Source organism: Fusarium falciforme, chromosome 1, assembly GCF_026873545.1.
Source record: "Fusarium falciforme chromosome 1, complete sequence".
Lineage (NCBI taxonomy): Eukaryota > Fungi > Ascomycota > Sordariomycetes > Hypocreales > Nectriaceae > Fusarium > Fusarium falciforme.
The window spans coordinates 2655718-2670205 of NC_070544.1; the positions used below are offsets into that span (position 1 = coordinate 2655718).

Genomic DNA, 14488 nt, shown 5'->3' on the forward strand with positions numbered 1-14488 from the left:
CGTCAATTGGATCATCATGAAGGGCCTCAACATGGCTGCGAGGGCTGGTCCCCGTCTTCTGGCTTCTGCCACTGCCCGTCCTACGTCATTCGCTGCCCTCCGGCTCTCGCAGCAGAGCGTGCGATGCGCATCCGGTGCTTCTTCTGACCTCAAGAAGACGCCGCTGTACGATCTGCACGTCGCCAAGGGTGGAAAGCTGGTACCCTTTGCTGGGTACTCGCTCCCCGTGCAGTATTCCGACCTCACGCTCGCTCAGTCTCACCACTGGACCCGGGAGCACGCCTCGCTCTTTGATGTGAGCCACATGGTCCAGCACATCTTCAAGGGCAAGGACGCTGCTGCTTTCCTCGAGAAGGTTACGCCTTCGGACTGGGCCAACCATGGTCTCATGCAGAGCAAGCTGACGACCTTTTTGTGGCCCGGATCCGGTGGTATCGTGGATGATTCCGTCGTCACCAGGCTCGGTGAGGATGAGTACTACGTCGTGACCAACGGTGCCTGCCTCGACAAGGATACCAAGTACTTTGACGAGGAGCTCGGCAAGTTTGGCGGTGACGTCCAGTGGACTCGCCTCGACAACTCTGGTCTTGTTGCTCTGCAGGGTCCCCAGAGCGCCGAGGTTCTCAGCGAGGTCCTCGCCACTGACATCAACCTCAAGGAGCTCTACTTTGGCAACGCTGTCTATGGCGAGCTGAAGCTTGCCGACGGTAACAAGACTCACCCTGTGCTCATCAGCCGCGGTGGCTACACCGGCGAGGATGGCTTTGAAATCTCGTTCAACGGCAAGGAGTACCCTGCCTTTGAGACGACTTCTCCCGCCATCGAGGCCCTCCTGGCCAAGGCCGGTCCCGAGCGCCTGCAGCTCGCCGGTCTGGGCTCCCGTGACTCTCTCCGTCTTGAGGCTGGTATGTGCCTCTACGGCCACGACCTCGACGACACCACGACCCCAGTCGAGGCGGGTCTGAGCTGGATCATCCCCCAAGCCCGCCGCCAGTCTGGTGGCTTCCACGGTGCCGAGGTCATCATTCCCCAGTTGACAACCAAGAGCAAGGGTGGTTCAGGTGTTACTCGACGACGAGTTGGACTTGTTGTCCAGGGAGCACCTGCTCGTGAGGGTGCTGAGATCCACAAGGATGGCGAGAAGATTGGTACCATCACGAGTGGTGTTCCCAGCCCTACGCTGGGCAAGAACATTGCCATGGGATACATCAAGAGCGGACTGCACAAGGCCGGCACCGAGGTGGATGTTGTTGTCCGAGGGAGGAAGCGCCAGGGTGTGGTGACCAAGATGCCTTTTGTGCCGACCAAGTACTGGAAGGGGGATGCTTAAATGAAAAGAGAGTAACGGGTTAATATGGATGATTGAAATGTACGAAGCGAGTCAACATTTGGTATCTGGGATCAATTCAACATGGGGTACTTTTGGGATCATTAACATTCAGTGCAATTGGGTGTCAGCTATGTGGAGAGGAAATATGCTTAAGCGAGATACTCGTAGGACTTGAAGAGGTACTCAAACTCAGCTCAATGGTTCGGCAAGCAACAAGGGGTTGTTGTCCTACTTTGAGGATCCGATCCGGTGGATAAGCTCGGAAGTTTAGACCGCGCCATGGAACGGCTAGAGGCTCGGAGGCTCTGCCGAGCGTGGCGCTATGAGCTAATTGATCCGGAGGTCTTCGTGTGCTCCCAGACTATGGTCATGCAAATGGAGAGCTCATAACCTCCAACCGACGACAACACAGGCACATACGACCATAGCTCGTAGAGAATACGGGGTCCCGTTCGCTCCCCCATAGTCAAGCTGCGAAGCGCTGAATTAGTAGTTGGGTCGGTGACGACCAGCGAATCCTCGGTGTTGTATGTTTTTTTTGCTGGTGCTTCTTGTTGTTGATGTTGGTGATGATGGCTGTGGGTTTCGGTTGTGGGAATAGAGACAAGCGAGCCAGTCCACGAAAGACCATGACTTTTTGCACTAGCTTCAGTGTTTGGATGGGTGCCATGGGTTCCTCGGTTCACTCGCCCAGCTGCTTGGGTCACTGTATGTCACGCAGTCCCTGTTGACTCTGCGCAAGGTATAGGCCATGTGTCGAGGTAAAGTGTCAAGTCAACCATGTACTCTTTTGTATCCATCACGGATACACTCGGCACAGGCAACAAGACTGGCAGTTGATACACGTCGAGGACATCACCTCGGGGAGTTGGTGGCCAGTTTCACCAGGTGTAGTAGCACAAGGCATACCGACCCTTTGAAAGCATCACGAGAATTTCTACGAGCAAAAGTCATGTAGCCACGAAAAACCATAGGAAGCCATCACACGAATAGTATGACCTCCCTCAAACGAGCGGCGAAATGGTCTAGCAACGGCCTCCCCTAAAAGATGAGCACCCGTAGAGGAAAAGACGGAGATGATCGAGACGCCAGCTTTGGATGGTGCCAGCGCCGTCGAGGAGACAATGTTGCGTGAAGAAGAAAGAGAAAAAAAAAAAAGCAGGGGGAAAAAAATAGGCGGTATATTTGTCAGTACTAGCGTGGAGCTGTTAGCGAGGCGTCTCACGCACTGTGCGCGGTGGGGCTAGACTACCCTAGAGAAGCGGATGTCGTGCATTGGAAATGGTCACGTTCTCCAACATGTCGCCAGTTCAAATGATCTGGACTGTTTCGACGATGGGGGTTCACGTAAGTTCAGAAGATGCATTGTCTGACGGGCATCGTGCCATTCTGCTCACGCGAGCTGATCCAGTTGCATTGGCTGCTGCCCCCGAGTCCGAGTATCTAGCCGCGATATGCCGCTTGCTGACCGCTTAGATTCCCACAAGTGAGTTTCTCTTGTTGACAGCCATTCAAAGACTTGGGAGGCATCACGAGGACACACATGTTCGGGGAGTTGAGAAGATGGGGTTTGAAGTCAGTGTCCAATGACACACCGAGATACACCACACACTATAAACCATCTCACTCTCACAGCAAAAGAAACCGTGATGAAGAGCCCACGCGGTGCCACACAACTTGCTTGTGCCCGCCCACAGCCACGCTCGACAAATCACTTGCGCAGAAGAGGACCGTAGTGGGTGCGTCCTGTCGTTGTCGGTTCGAGCCCGAAGAAAGGGATGGATGGATGGGGTCGAGCAAGCAACCTTGATGGGCTGCTGTGGGCCTCACCCATGAACATTACGTATGTGCCGCTGAACCACCCCTGGGCTAGGTATGTGTCTACTGGAGGTTTCTTTGAGGTGAGTTTTGGACCCTGAAAATGAAACTGTCTTTGTGCTGTTGAAGGCGAGGGTGGAAGAGAGAGAGTTCGAGTCAAGAGACTTGACAAAGATGACCAGCCAAGTCAAAGAATGACATTCAGCACACAAAGACATGAGTATCCTGAAACTGGTCGTGTGCTTCATGGTCGATCTTCTCCTCCCTTTGACCCCTCACCCTCCTCCGCTGTCATTCAGCCGGTATCCAGTCCATCAGCACACGTGTAGTCCGGCCCGCCCAAGATTGGTTCTGGATCCGACATCACCGGGCGCTTCGACATGAACACACGGCGCACGAGCTGCCCAGGCGGGTTGGGGAAGATGCTTGTGCAGGCAGTCACAACGTGGGGGAGGGGCAGTTTTGGATCTTGTTATTGTGCTTTTTTTTTTTTCACTCTTCAAAACATGGATATATTCATCCCTCTCCCTCAAGATATAATGGCCCTGCCATTTTCTCAAATGCGAACGTGGTGGCGGTTCACCGAGCGGTGGAGTCTCCAGTGAAATTGCACAACCTCCCGGCCTGCAAAAGCTCTGCAGTCCCCTATTGGACGCCTATCCAAACCCGCTGGAACGGACGTGTCCGAGACTGACAGGGGTCCTCATCGTTTTTCTCTTTCCCTGCAGGGAATGACCTCACACCTGCCTCGCCCTACTACTCAATCTCAGCCTCAGTTGCCTTCGACATTTCTTACCTCTTACACCATCAAACTTGACGACTTTTCGCGACGACTTCAACAGTCATCGAACAACCATTGATCGACCGACGTACGAGATAAAGACAGACCTCACCGACTGGACACAAGAGAAGGCATAGGCAAGATGCCACTTACAGGCGCCCGACTGCTCGTGGCAGCCACTCTCTTCTTCCAAACCGTCATCCCATCCCCAATTCTCAACGACGATCAAAGAGTTCTCGGCACGAATGCATTCGCGACACCGCAAAACGCGCAGCAGCCGAGCAGGAAGCTAAATGGGAAATTTCTTCACATAACAGGTACGCGTTTCCCGGGCGTGCGTCGCTGGCAGCCTCTGGTTGGTGCCCTTCAACGGCATTGGCCTTGCTCGAGAAGTGGTGGCGTGCTCAACGTGTTCTTCCCCTTTCGGCGAAACCTACAGTCATGGCTAACGCGAACTCAAACTCTACAGATCTTCATCCTGATGAATTCTACAAGCCCCATTCTTCCACCGCCGAGGGCGTCGCATGCCATCGCAAGGAGGGCCCAGCGGGCATCTACGGCGCCGAGACTACCGACTGCGACTCGCCCTTGGCTCTTGTGGACGCGACTCTGGATTGGATACGCGCCCATGTAAAGGATGACGTCGACTTTGTTGTATGGACTGGCGATACGGCGCGTCACGACAGCGACGAGAAGCTTCCTCGAAACTCTGGCCACGTGCTGGGAACGAATCGACAGGTAGCCCAGAAGATAATTGACACCTTTTCCGACAATGGCCAGCTCGACATCCCCGTCATTCCAACCTTTGGCAACAACGACTTCCTTCCGCACAACATCTTCTACCCCGGCCCCAACAAGTGGCTCAAGGCCTACAGCGAGATATGGCACCGCTTCATCCCCGAGGAGCAGCGTCACTCGTTTGCCTTTGGCGGCTGGTTCGAGGTCGAGGTTATCCCGAACAAGCTCTCCGTCATCAGTCTGAACACTATGTACTTCTTTGATCGTAACGCTGGTGTCGATGGCTGTGCCGATACATCCGAACCTGGGTTCAAGCATCTCGAGTGGCTGAGCGTTCAGCTGCAGCGTCTGCGCGAGCGCGGTATGAAGGCCATCTTGATCGGTCACGTTCCCCCTGCGAGGACCGAGAATAAGCAAAACTGGGACGAGACTTGCTGGCAAAAGTACACTCTATGGCTAAAGCAGTTCCGCGATGTCGTGACCGGCTCCGTCTATGGTCACATGAATATCGATCACTTCCTATTCCAAGACACCAAGGACATTGATCTGAGCCTTTACGACCAGGCTGTCGAGCGCGAGCCCATCCAGGACGACTTTTCTGTCGAATCGAAGAGTGACTACCTCGTTGAGCTCAGAGAGTCATGGACCGACTTGCCTAATGTGGCGATCAAGGACTTGGAAGCGGATGCCGAAGATGACGAGTCTGACGCCCAGGATGGTGAAGTGGATGATCTTAGAAAGAAAAAGAAGGGAAAGAAAGGCAAGAAGAAGGAGGGCCTCAAGAAGATTGGCGGCAAATACGGCGAGCGATACCAGCTTTCTTTGGTCAGCCCTAGCGTGGTTCCCAACTATTTCCCCACCATCCGTGTCATCGAGTACAACATCAGTGGCCTGGAGAACACCCCGGTTTGGTCCGATGCCTTTGACGTGAAGGCAAAGGTGCCCGAACAGATCACTGAAATCCCGGAATTGGATAAGCCTGAGGACGAGGGCCGCCAAGAGCTCAAGAGAGACCTTGAAGCTGAGCGAAAGAGGAAGAAGAAGAAGGGCAAGAAGGGAAAGAAGAGGCCCAAGAACCCCCAACTCGTAGTTCCGGATGATCCGCCTAAGGGATCGCTCCCTGGCCCTGCGTACTCTATGCAGCCCTTCACTTTCACCGGATACACACAGTACTTTGCCAACCTCACCTACATCAACAATGACATGACGGATCCCGCAGACGGGTCTAAGTGGCGCGATGGCGACTTTAGCGACGAGGTGCCCAACCACGACACCCCTCAGCCGCGCGAGTTCAACTATGAGGTCGAGTACAGCACTTTCACCGACAAGATCTTCAAGCTCCCCGACTTGACAGTTAGGAGCTACTTGAGGCTTGCGAAAAGAATCGCAAAGCAAGAGCAGAAGAACAAGGCCAAGCCGGCCGATGAGGTTGATGATGATTTCGAAGACGACGACGACGACGATGATGACGACGAGGAGAATCCCGACGGCTCTGACTCGGATGTTGATCAGTCGAGGAGGAAGAAGAAGAAGGGAGGAAAGAAGGGCGAAAAGACCACTCGCAAGAAGAGCAACAAGGTCTGGAAGCACTTCCTCCAGGAGGCCTTTGTCAACACCATCCCCAAGAAGCAGCTCAAGAAGATGTCGCGCAAATGATTTCCGTTTTCTTTTTTTTTTTTCTTTTTTTTCCTTCTAGAGAAATTCTTCAAGTTTGGCATTTTTTTTTTAGCGAAGGGACGGGCTGGCATGGACCTCTTGGATAGAGAGAATCGGCGTTTTTGGCGCAGCGAGATGTACAATTTTGCCCATGATCTTTTCTGTCCTAGGACGGATCGGCATTGGGGGGTTGGCTGTTTTGTGTACACAAGATTGTGTATGTTTTATATGGATCGGTTAGACAGACGACGTTACGAACAGATCAATGGCTTCAAAGACTCGTTTCATCATGTTCAAATTACATGTACATTGTGATCAAATTCTGTTACTTGGTAGTAAGTATACCGCCAACTGCAAGGGTGGAAGAAATAAGGGGTATCAGCGAATGTAGCGGCGTTGGAAAGGCCACCAGCTCATATATATCGTTAACATCATCACCCGGCCTACAAACTCGCCGGAATTAAACACCATTCTTTATATCCCTCAAGTATCCTTCTTAAAACATCTTGTTCGTACTTGTTACTCTGCGCCGTTGACCACCCGCAACGCCCTCCTTGGTCCCATGACAACACTGAAGAAGCTCGGCTCTTGACCCTCGAGCAACCCCTCTGTTGAACCTCCGCTGCCGCTTGTCCCAGGCCTGACGTCCTCGTTGGGTTTCGGTACGCTGCTGGAGCCCATCGCACTGGGCGTAGTGTCATCTTCATCTTCGGGCCGCCACTTGGGCTCCGTGGTCCATCCCTGCTCGCGGCTGGAGCCGACCCAGCCAAAGAGGCTCTCGCGGGAGGAACTTCGGTTTGGACGGACAGCAACAGCAGCACCAACGGCAGTGGCGGCGGCTGCGTCTCCGGATGAAGCTGAAGATGGGTCGAATGTGCTGTTGGAAATTCCCGAGTAACGATTCGTCACGGCGAGATGGTGTCGATACGCCCTGACTTGACGGCGGTAAAGCCATGCGCAGAAGCCGAGATATAGAGCCAGAGCGCCAAATATGCCAGCAATGACTCCCGCAGCAACGAGGCCGCCGTTAACGCCGTCCTCATCATCATCCTCGGGTGATGCCGTCGAGGTGCCCGTCTCTCCAACCCGGACCGTAGCTGTCGCCCCCTGCGTGATGGTGAACACGGGCGGCTTCCCCGTGGCAAACGGACCGCCGGTGGCCGGCCCCGCAGCGGGGGTCGTCGCCGTGGCTCCGCCATCGCTGCCTCCACCCACGACCTGGTGCACGGCGTCCGGGACTTGGTACCCGAAGGACCCGGCGAGGACGAGATTTTCCGGGTGATGGTCCCCGCCGTGATCCGCGGCCTGGAACTTGTCCTTCCACTCAAGCGACGAGGCGTCAAACACGTACATGCCTGGATCGCACTCAATGTCCTTGCCCACGCCGCCCACCACCACCATCTGGCCGTCGTACATGGCGCACGAATGACCTGCACGCGCAGCTGGCACGTTTTTGCCCTTCTGGTCGACCTTGATCCATGTGAAGGAGGGAATGGTGAGGATGTACATGTCGTCGTATTGCGTCTGACTTCCCTGTCATGTGTAAGCAGGTTGGGTTGCAGTCATGAGATTTAATACGAGGACTTACGAATGGCAGGTTCTGTCCACCAAACATGTAGATCTGGAAGCTCGAGGCATCTGGCGCACTGGCGATGACGGCGCAGGGATTGACACGGACGCTCGGCGTGTCTCCAGATGTCTCCTGGTGGAACCACTTGGAGTTGGCAATATCGTAAACATCTAGTGTCTTGAGATCCTCTGTGAAGGTCTCGTTGGTGCCTCCGGCAAGTCCAATTAAAACTCCCATGTCTCCCCATCCGGGAACAAACACGAGGACACCATCTGCTCTCTCGGTGAAGTTGCCGCTCTGGACACCCGCCTTGGTGATGTTTCGAAAGGCACCACTTTCAGGTGCGCCCGAGCCGGTAGACAGCTTGTCAACACCCGAGTTTACATAGCCTGGGTGCGTGAACTCGAGCAGGCTCTTGAGGTATACCCTGTCGATGTCGCGCGACCAGCCTGGAGTGGTGGCCCAGTCGAGATGACCACCAAAGTACCAACTGAGACCGAGTTCGGGAACAGAAAGGCCTGCTCCTTCCGCGGCACGGTGAACGGGTTGATTGCCAGACTCAGACTCATTGCCCGCGGAGGTTTTGGGGTTCTTGAACTCGGTCCATGTGCTGTCGGCGATGGAATAACGCCAGAGAGACTCGGGACCGGGCTCGACGTATGGCGAATCAGAAAACTGCCCTCCGTATAGGTAGAGGTTGTTGTAGTCGTGCCAAAGATAGCCCATGGACACCTCGGGAGGACCATCAGGCCTCTCGAGTCCCCTCAGCTCAGGTGAGTCAACACCCCAGTCCTTGGTGAGATCCAATGTTAGAAAGTAATTGTTCCATGTATCCTCCGTCTGGTCTGCCTTGGACCTGGCTCGGCCGCCATACAGATAAAGCGTGCCGTTCAGTTGGGCAGCTTGCAGGCCCCATCTAGCACAGACATCGGTGGGACTCTTATCTCGACGAGTAATGGCACCAGCGTTGGCACCATTGAGGTCCGTGACTGAATGCCCATTTCTCCAACTGAAAGCAGGAAGCGCAATGGCAATGAGCAGCGCTATCATGGTGAACCGATGAAGACCGGAGGTGCCTGGAGACACGCCCGAAGTGCTCTTGATTCTCGGTCGACCCTTTGTGTTTGCTAGCTTGGCGTACCAGGTCTTTGGCGAAGATAATGATAACTGCCGTGAGCGTTGACGCTTGCTCCCAGATGAGTCTTCTTCGCTACTGTCGTGATCCTGGTCGTTTTCTTGTTCGAAGTCTCGCTTATTTGACCGAGATGTTTGGGCAGGATCTGAGTTGTCGGTAATCTCTCTTTTGCTATGGTGGGTAGCAGTATGTTGACTCGGTAGTAACGTGGGTGCTGATGATGGTTCCGGATATTCCAAGTCATCGTCCAATCCAACCTCTTTAAATACGGATCTTCTTCCCTTTCTGATGTTGGCCCCCATCTTGAATGGTGGCGTGATAAAAGCAGAGCTCTCTCGCAAGCGATCCGAGGTGCGTTGGGAGTTGAACCGGGGACGAACTGGAGAGCCGCAATTCGGCGGCATCAGAAGGGCCGCGTTGGCTGGGGTGGGAGATTTAAGCATAGACATGGTGAGTAAAGTAGAGTAGATGATGGCTGGTGGCGACGAGTGTCTTGAAATGGGCGTTCCCTGATGGTGGTTCGGATCGGCGAGTGCTATGATGTAGCCCACCCTCAAGCAGTGGATGGCACGCTGTAGGGGGTCATAACCTGTGCTGTACCGTACTGTAAGTGGAATGACCTCGAACACGAGGGATTGCGCTTTTTCAATGGCAACCTTCGCAATTGCAGGTTCCCTTTGTGAAAGGAGGGGGGGGGAGGGCCACAGGGGAGCACGACTGTATCCATGTTGGAACACAACGCCTCTAAATGCATTTGGCTCATGTAACCAAGGACCAAGAGATCGTCGGTCGTCAACATAAGCCGCAAATCATCCCGATAGTCGACAGACAGCAAAGCCGCCGTCGTTTCTTGACCCCTGACCCACTACATCATCGATTGCTCGAGGGCGAGACAAGGCGAGATGGGGACACAGCCCACGCGAGCAGGGCGTGGAGTAGTTGTTGTGGAGGGTGCGGATACAATAGGTTTGGTATGGATTGCTGCAATGCCAGCGTGGTATCGTATCGTCGCTTGTACACCTCGACCAGAAAAGTATTTCTCAAACGCTGCAAGCTAATACTGCATCACGCCCCCCTCGGTCAGAGAGACGAAACCAGGCGGGCAGGCAGAATGGTTGCGGTGAGGGTGAGCCATCTGCATTGCATTGATTGCATTGCACTGCACACGGACGAACCAGGCCAAAAAACCTGGAAGACGCCCTTGATGACTTGGCGCGGCTTCAGCAGTTCCCTGCTGCCAAATCCATCAGGACCGTGATGATTGGATGACTTCACTCGGTCCGACCGCTGCGCTGGCTGCACGCACCGGTTTGGCATTCCCTGCTTTCGAATGATAACGGCCGTGAGCAAATCCGGGGTAGGAAGCGAAGCAAGGACGACGCGCTAGAGAAGGCTGCAGGGATCGTGCAACAAGAAAGCACCTTCACGATCGAGATTCCAGAAGCGGTTTGAGACATGATTGAACGAGAGAGAATGTGAATCAGTCCAACGAGACGTGGTTGGCTCGGACATCCCACGACCCGTTTCAGACTTTGACGTCAGATCACATGCCCGGCTCTGCGCACTGTACGTCTACACTCTAATTCTGTGAGTGGACAGTGTGGATTACACCCTCACCCAAAACACCATCCTCCAAAAACCCATCCAAACCATCAGAATACGATCCCCATCAACAAAATTTGACCCAAAAACCCGGTCGAGGCCTCTAGAATTCCGTCTCCGAAAAGCTAAATTCTTTTTCCCCTCCCTTTTTTCCAAAGAAACCGCTATTCGACGCCAATTCCCAACACGAGAGAGACGAGCCACGTCTCTCCACTGCCGCCACCCGCCGGACCCATGCTCCGCCTGTTGATCATCCCCTTTCTCGTGGAACGTTCCCCTTGGGCCAGATCCTCTCGCGTTTTCGGTTGATTGGCGTTTTCAGCCCTCCTTTTCGGCCTGGTTTGAAAGCGGAATTCTCCTCGTCTGCTCGCACCGCCACAAGGCGTCTCCGGAGGCCCTCTTTCCGCCATTCGTCGCCACAGCTTGAACCCGATGATCCTTTCGTATCGTTGTCTCCGTATCCTATTTTGAGGCTTCCAAATTCAGCTCGTGTAATTAGACGCTGGAATGGGTCCGGCGGCTAAGCCATGTCGCGAGTTGAGTTGCCCCATGCCTCGTTCTCTCGCATCGCGGTCTTTCCTGACATCCCGGGTCTCACGAGGTGCACCTTGGGCGGTGGAGAGTCCCAATAATGAGGGACTGGGCGGCAAAATTCCGCCAGTGACGTCTGTGTAGAGTTTTGTTGTTTCAACTCAATAAAGGCCCACTGAGACAGATACAATACCCCTGAAGATCTGCAGTGAATGCATTCAGTTGTTGTGAGTTCCTAGCCGAGAAAACCCCTCACCATGTCTAGACAGTTTGGTTGAGAGTGGTCAAGTGTGATTGTCTGCCAACAGAGCCAAAGATACCTCACATCAACCCAGCACTTTTTGGCAATGGGTCAAAGGTTTTGTCCTCAACCAACTCCAACGGTGCTTCTGCCTCAGGGGGCAACACTGATGCTCCTCGGTTCACCCTTAGCGCCTGTCGAACTCCAAGCTCCCTGCCTATGAACCGTAGTGTCTTCTCTGCGCTTTCTCGCTGCTCTGGAAGAGTCGAAGATACGAGGTACACTGCCGTGAGAGGCCATATCAGTTTCAAGGCATCAAACAAAGTCCTTGGAGATGGATTGTTCCGGAACGCCCCTGGGTCCAGGTTCCGGGACACTGCATCCATAATCTCTTGTGCTGATCCACGCACCAGCCGGATGCAGTGTGCGCGGATGGATTTGAGGACGTCAAGCGGAATTGGAGGGGCGATGTGGTGCGTTAAAAAGTTGGCAAAAGATAAGACGACTTGATAACCCTTGACTCGGGCCGAGTTGAGCATGTTGCGCATGTACGGGTCAGAGTCGTGGTCCACGTGAATGTTGAATGTTTCAAATGCTTTCAGGTTGTCCTCGGCTTGGAATAAGATGCCGATCAATTCGTAGTATTCAGCCGAGGCTGCATCAAAGTCTCGGGCCCGAAGGATCTTCAGCATGCGGCATTGCACGTGGGCGATCTTGGTGATGTAAGTAGACACTTCGAGCGCCCAGCCCTCTTGAGGATGTAGAGTTTCCCTGACTGCAGAAAACCATTCCTCAGACTCTGGAGGACACTCGATGCTTGTCAAGAGGCATTGCACTTGCTTTTGGGTTGTCAACCTAGTGTCTAAGAAATGAGGTTTCGAGGTACGTACCACCATGTTGTATGCTGGCCAAAAGCCAGCTCGGCCATTTTCTCTCTTGAAGTAAGCGGTGCCTCTCGCTTTGAGAATACTGTACAGGCCTCGTGTGTGGAGGTGCCATGGACTCATTGGTTCTATGCGGTTGATGGAACCCATGAGAAGCTGGACAACTTAGCATCTCGATCAAACGGTACAAGTCACCATAGTCTTACCTCGTAATTTGTTAGAATCCATACTGTTGCAAGCACGTCGTCTCTGAGAGCGCCACCAGGTGACTTCAATGCCTCTCCAACAGAGCTCAAAGTTTTACCGAGATATGTGCCCAGCTCCTTTTCAGTCTCGGTAATAGATCCATTGTCGATGGCAGTGGGGTATCGTAGATTAGTGACATAGGTACGGGAAAAGAGATGGGCAGCCCAAACAAGGGGCCCGTTGAGATCATTTTTCCTATATGTGTCGTGAAGGAACTCTAGAGTGGAGTAGACGTTGAGAAGGATGGGGATGGAGTGAGAGGTCCAATGCTCATTCATGGATTGGGGAAGGATGAGTGTTGTATCAGAGCCCGCAGTGGAAATAAGGTCAGTTGAGGTTGAAGAAACAGGACTCAGTCCAAAGTTTTCGTCCAAGAGAGTTCCGGGAGTAGCAGAGTCTCCGCTTGAAGAAGACGAGTCGGAAAAAGATATGACAGAAACCTCACGGCTCGCCTGCTGCTGTGTCCTCTTCTTACGCTTCTTGACAGTGGTTGGATTGGCATTGCGAAAGACAAGCTCATGCTCATCCCGATAGCCAGGACACTCAGCTCCATATTTGATACATCTCTGACAAGATGGTCTGCCAAGATCGCACTGCGAGACAGTCAGAAACTGCATCTGTAGGTGGGGGGATAAGCAGAGGCGTAAGCACAAGCAAGCACTGACCTTGACACGGCGCGACCTGCAGAGATGGCAGTCCTTGCTCGGCTTGCCCGTGTTGGGCATGGTGATCAATTACAAGGACTCGGCCGGGGAACTCCAGAAAGACCAGGTACTGCACCGATAGTTTCTGCAGAGCCGTTGATGGAGATGGATGGGGGAGAGTCAAACGGGTAATCCTTTCGAGGTCCGTTTAGACGCGGTGACGTGGTTGGCTTTGGCGCTGGCATACCCCTGTTTTGGGACTAGCGCTGTCGCAGGGCTGAGATTGCTGGCTTTGTAGGGGATCACGTGGGAGGACTAGAGCATGTGCCTGGGAACTGGTGAATTGTGAGAGAACGAGATTAAGCAACAGATGGAGCATATATCTCTGCACAGCAGTGACGTAGGGCCTTTTGGTGTAACCAATGCCAGGAGGCTGTACTTAGCACGATCCTCTCTTTGAACCGTAATCTCCTCACGGTGTATAGCACAGGCTTGAGAGAGGACCACCATTCAATAAACGGCTCTGGCGTAAAGCTCCCTATTTGCTTGTACAAAAGTATCCATATATAAACGTATGTTCTGTAACCTTAATATCCTTCATGTTGTCCCTACAGTTGCTACTCTTTCAGCTTCCATGAGGTTGCACGCCTCCTCGCCGTAGCAAGGACCTCAGCTAAGCTCTCTTGCTGTCCCTTTTGTTGCATAGATATTATCTCAAAACCTCGCATCATAGATGGTTTACCTCATCTTGCCTATTAACTCTGCTTATTTATCGCAAAAGAGCTAGCCCATCGACCCAGGTACTCTCTCCGCTTCGTCTACACTTAAGCAGTTGCTAATAAACCAAGGCTCTGTTTCATCCTTTCATTCTTGATTTCTTTTGGTGTCTTTATAGTTTAATCCCACACTCTACATATAGATCCATCATGTCATCTGGCTTTGGCGACAGCAGCATCTCCGACAAAAGTTTTAATCTGGAATTTGGCAGGGATGGCGATATATATCTCAGGATCGGCTGCACTCCATCTGTATAAATGTTAGTTTAAACAGGAATCATGTGTTAACCTTTCCCGTTCTTTGAGGCACATGTTTCCGCTCTCATCTCGAGACACCGTCCTGACCATTGCCGTAGTTGGACATGGGGGCGACATGAAGATAACGAAGCAGCCGCCAACATCATCACGAACCTGACTTATGATTAGCCGAAACAGGTCGCATTAGGATTTACATAGGACGTCAAGTATGAATTCGTGGTCAACACGATAAACAAACATGGCTGGAAGCACATCTTGTACCTTGGTGGCAATTTCGC

At 53.2% G+C, this 14488-nt stretch overlaps 4 protein-coding genes across 4 annotated transcripts; 2 read left to right on the forward strand and 2 right to left on the reverse strand.

The window, feature by feature from the left end:
* Positions 1-16: 16 nt before the first annotated feature.
* NCS54_00070600 (Aminomethyltransferase) lies at positions 17-1330 on the forward strand (the record flags this gene model as incomplete). Its single annotated transcript, XM_053146349.1, has 1 exon — positions 17-1330. One exon carries the CDS (start codon positions 17-19, stop codon positions 1328-1330), a length of 1314 nt encoding a protein of 437 aa, XP_053002324.1.
* A 2741-nt stretch (positions 1331-4071) lies between these two features.
* Positions 4072-6323, forward strand: NCS54_00070700 (Endopolyphosphatase; the record flags this gene model as incomplete). The annotated part of the gene is made up of 2 exons (XM_053146350.1): positions 4072-4246; positions 4399-6323. 2 exons carry the CDS (start codon positions 4072-4074, stop codon positions 6321-6323), a joined length of 2100 nt encoding a protein of 699 aa, XP_053002325.1.
* A 519-nt stretch (positions 6324-6842) lies between these two features.
* NCS54_00070800 (Hypothetical protein) lies at positions 6843-9477 on the reverse strand (the record flags this gene model as incomplete). Its single annotated transcript, XM_053146351.1, has 2 exons — positions 6843-7856; positions 7912-9477. The coding sequence occupies 2 exons, from the start codon at positions 9475-9477 to the stop codon at positions 6843-6845; spliced, it is 2580 nt and encodes an 859-aa protein (XP_053002326.1).
* Positions 9478-11482: 2005 nt separating this feature from the next.
* On the reverse strand, positions 11483-13257 carry NCS54_00070900 (Zn(2)-C6 fungal-type domain-containing protein; the record flags this gene model as incomplete). The annotated part of the gene is made up of 4 exons (XM_053146352.1): positions 11483-12241; positions 12293-12442; positions 12493-13125; positions 13198-13257. The coding sequence occupies 4 exons, from the start codon at positions 13255-13257 to the stop codon at positions 11483-11485; spliced, it is 1602 nt and encodes a 533-aa protein (XP_053002327.1).
* Positions 13258-14488: the final 1231 nt, after the last annotated feature.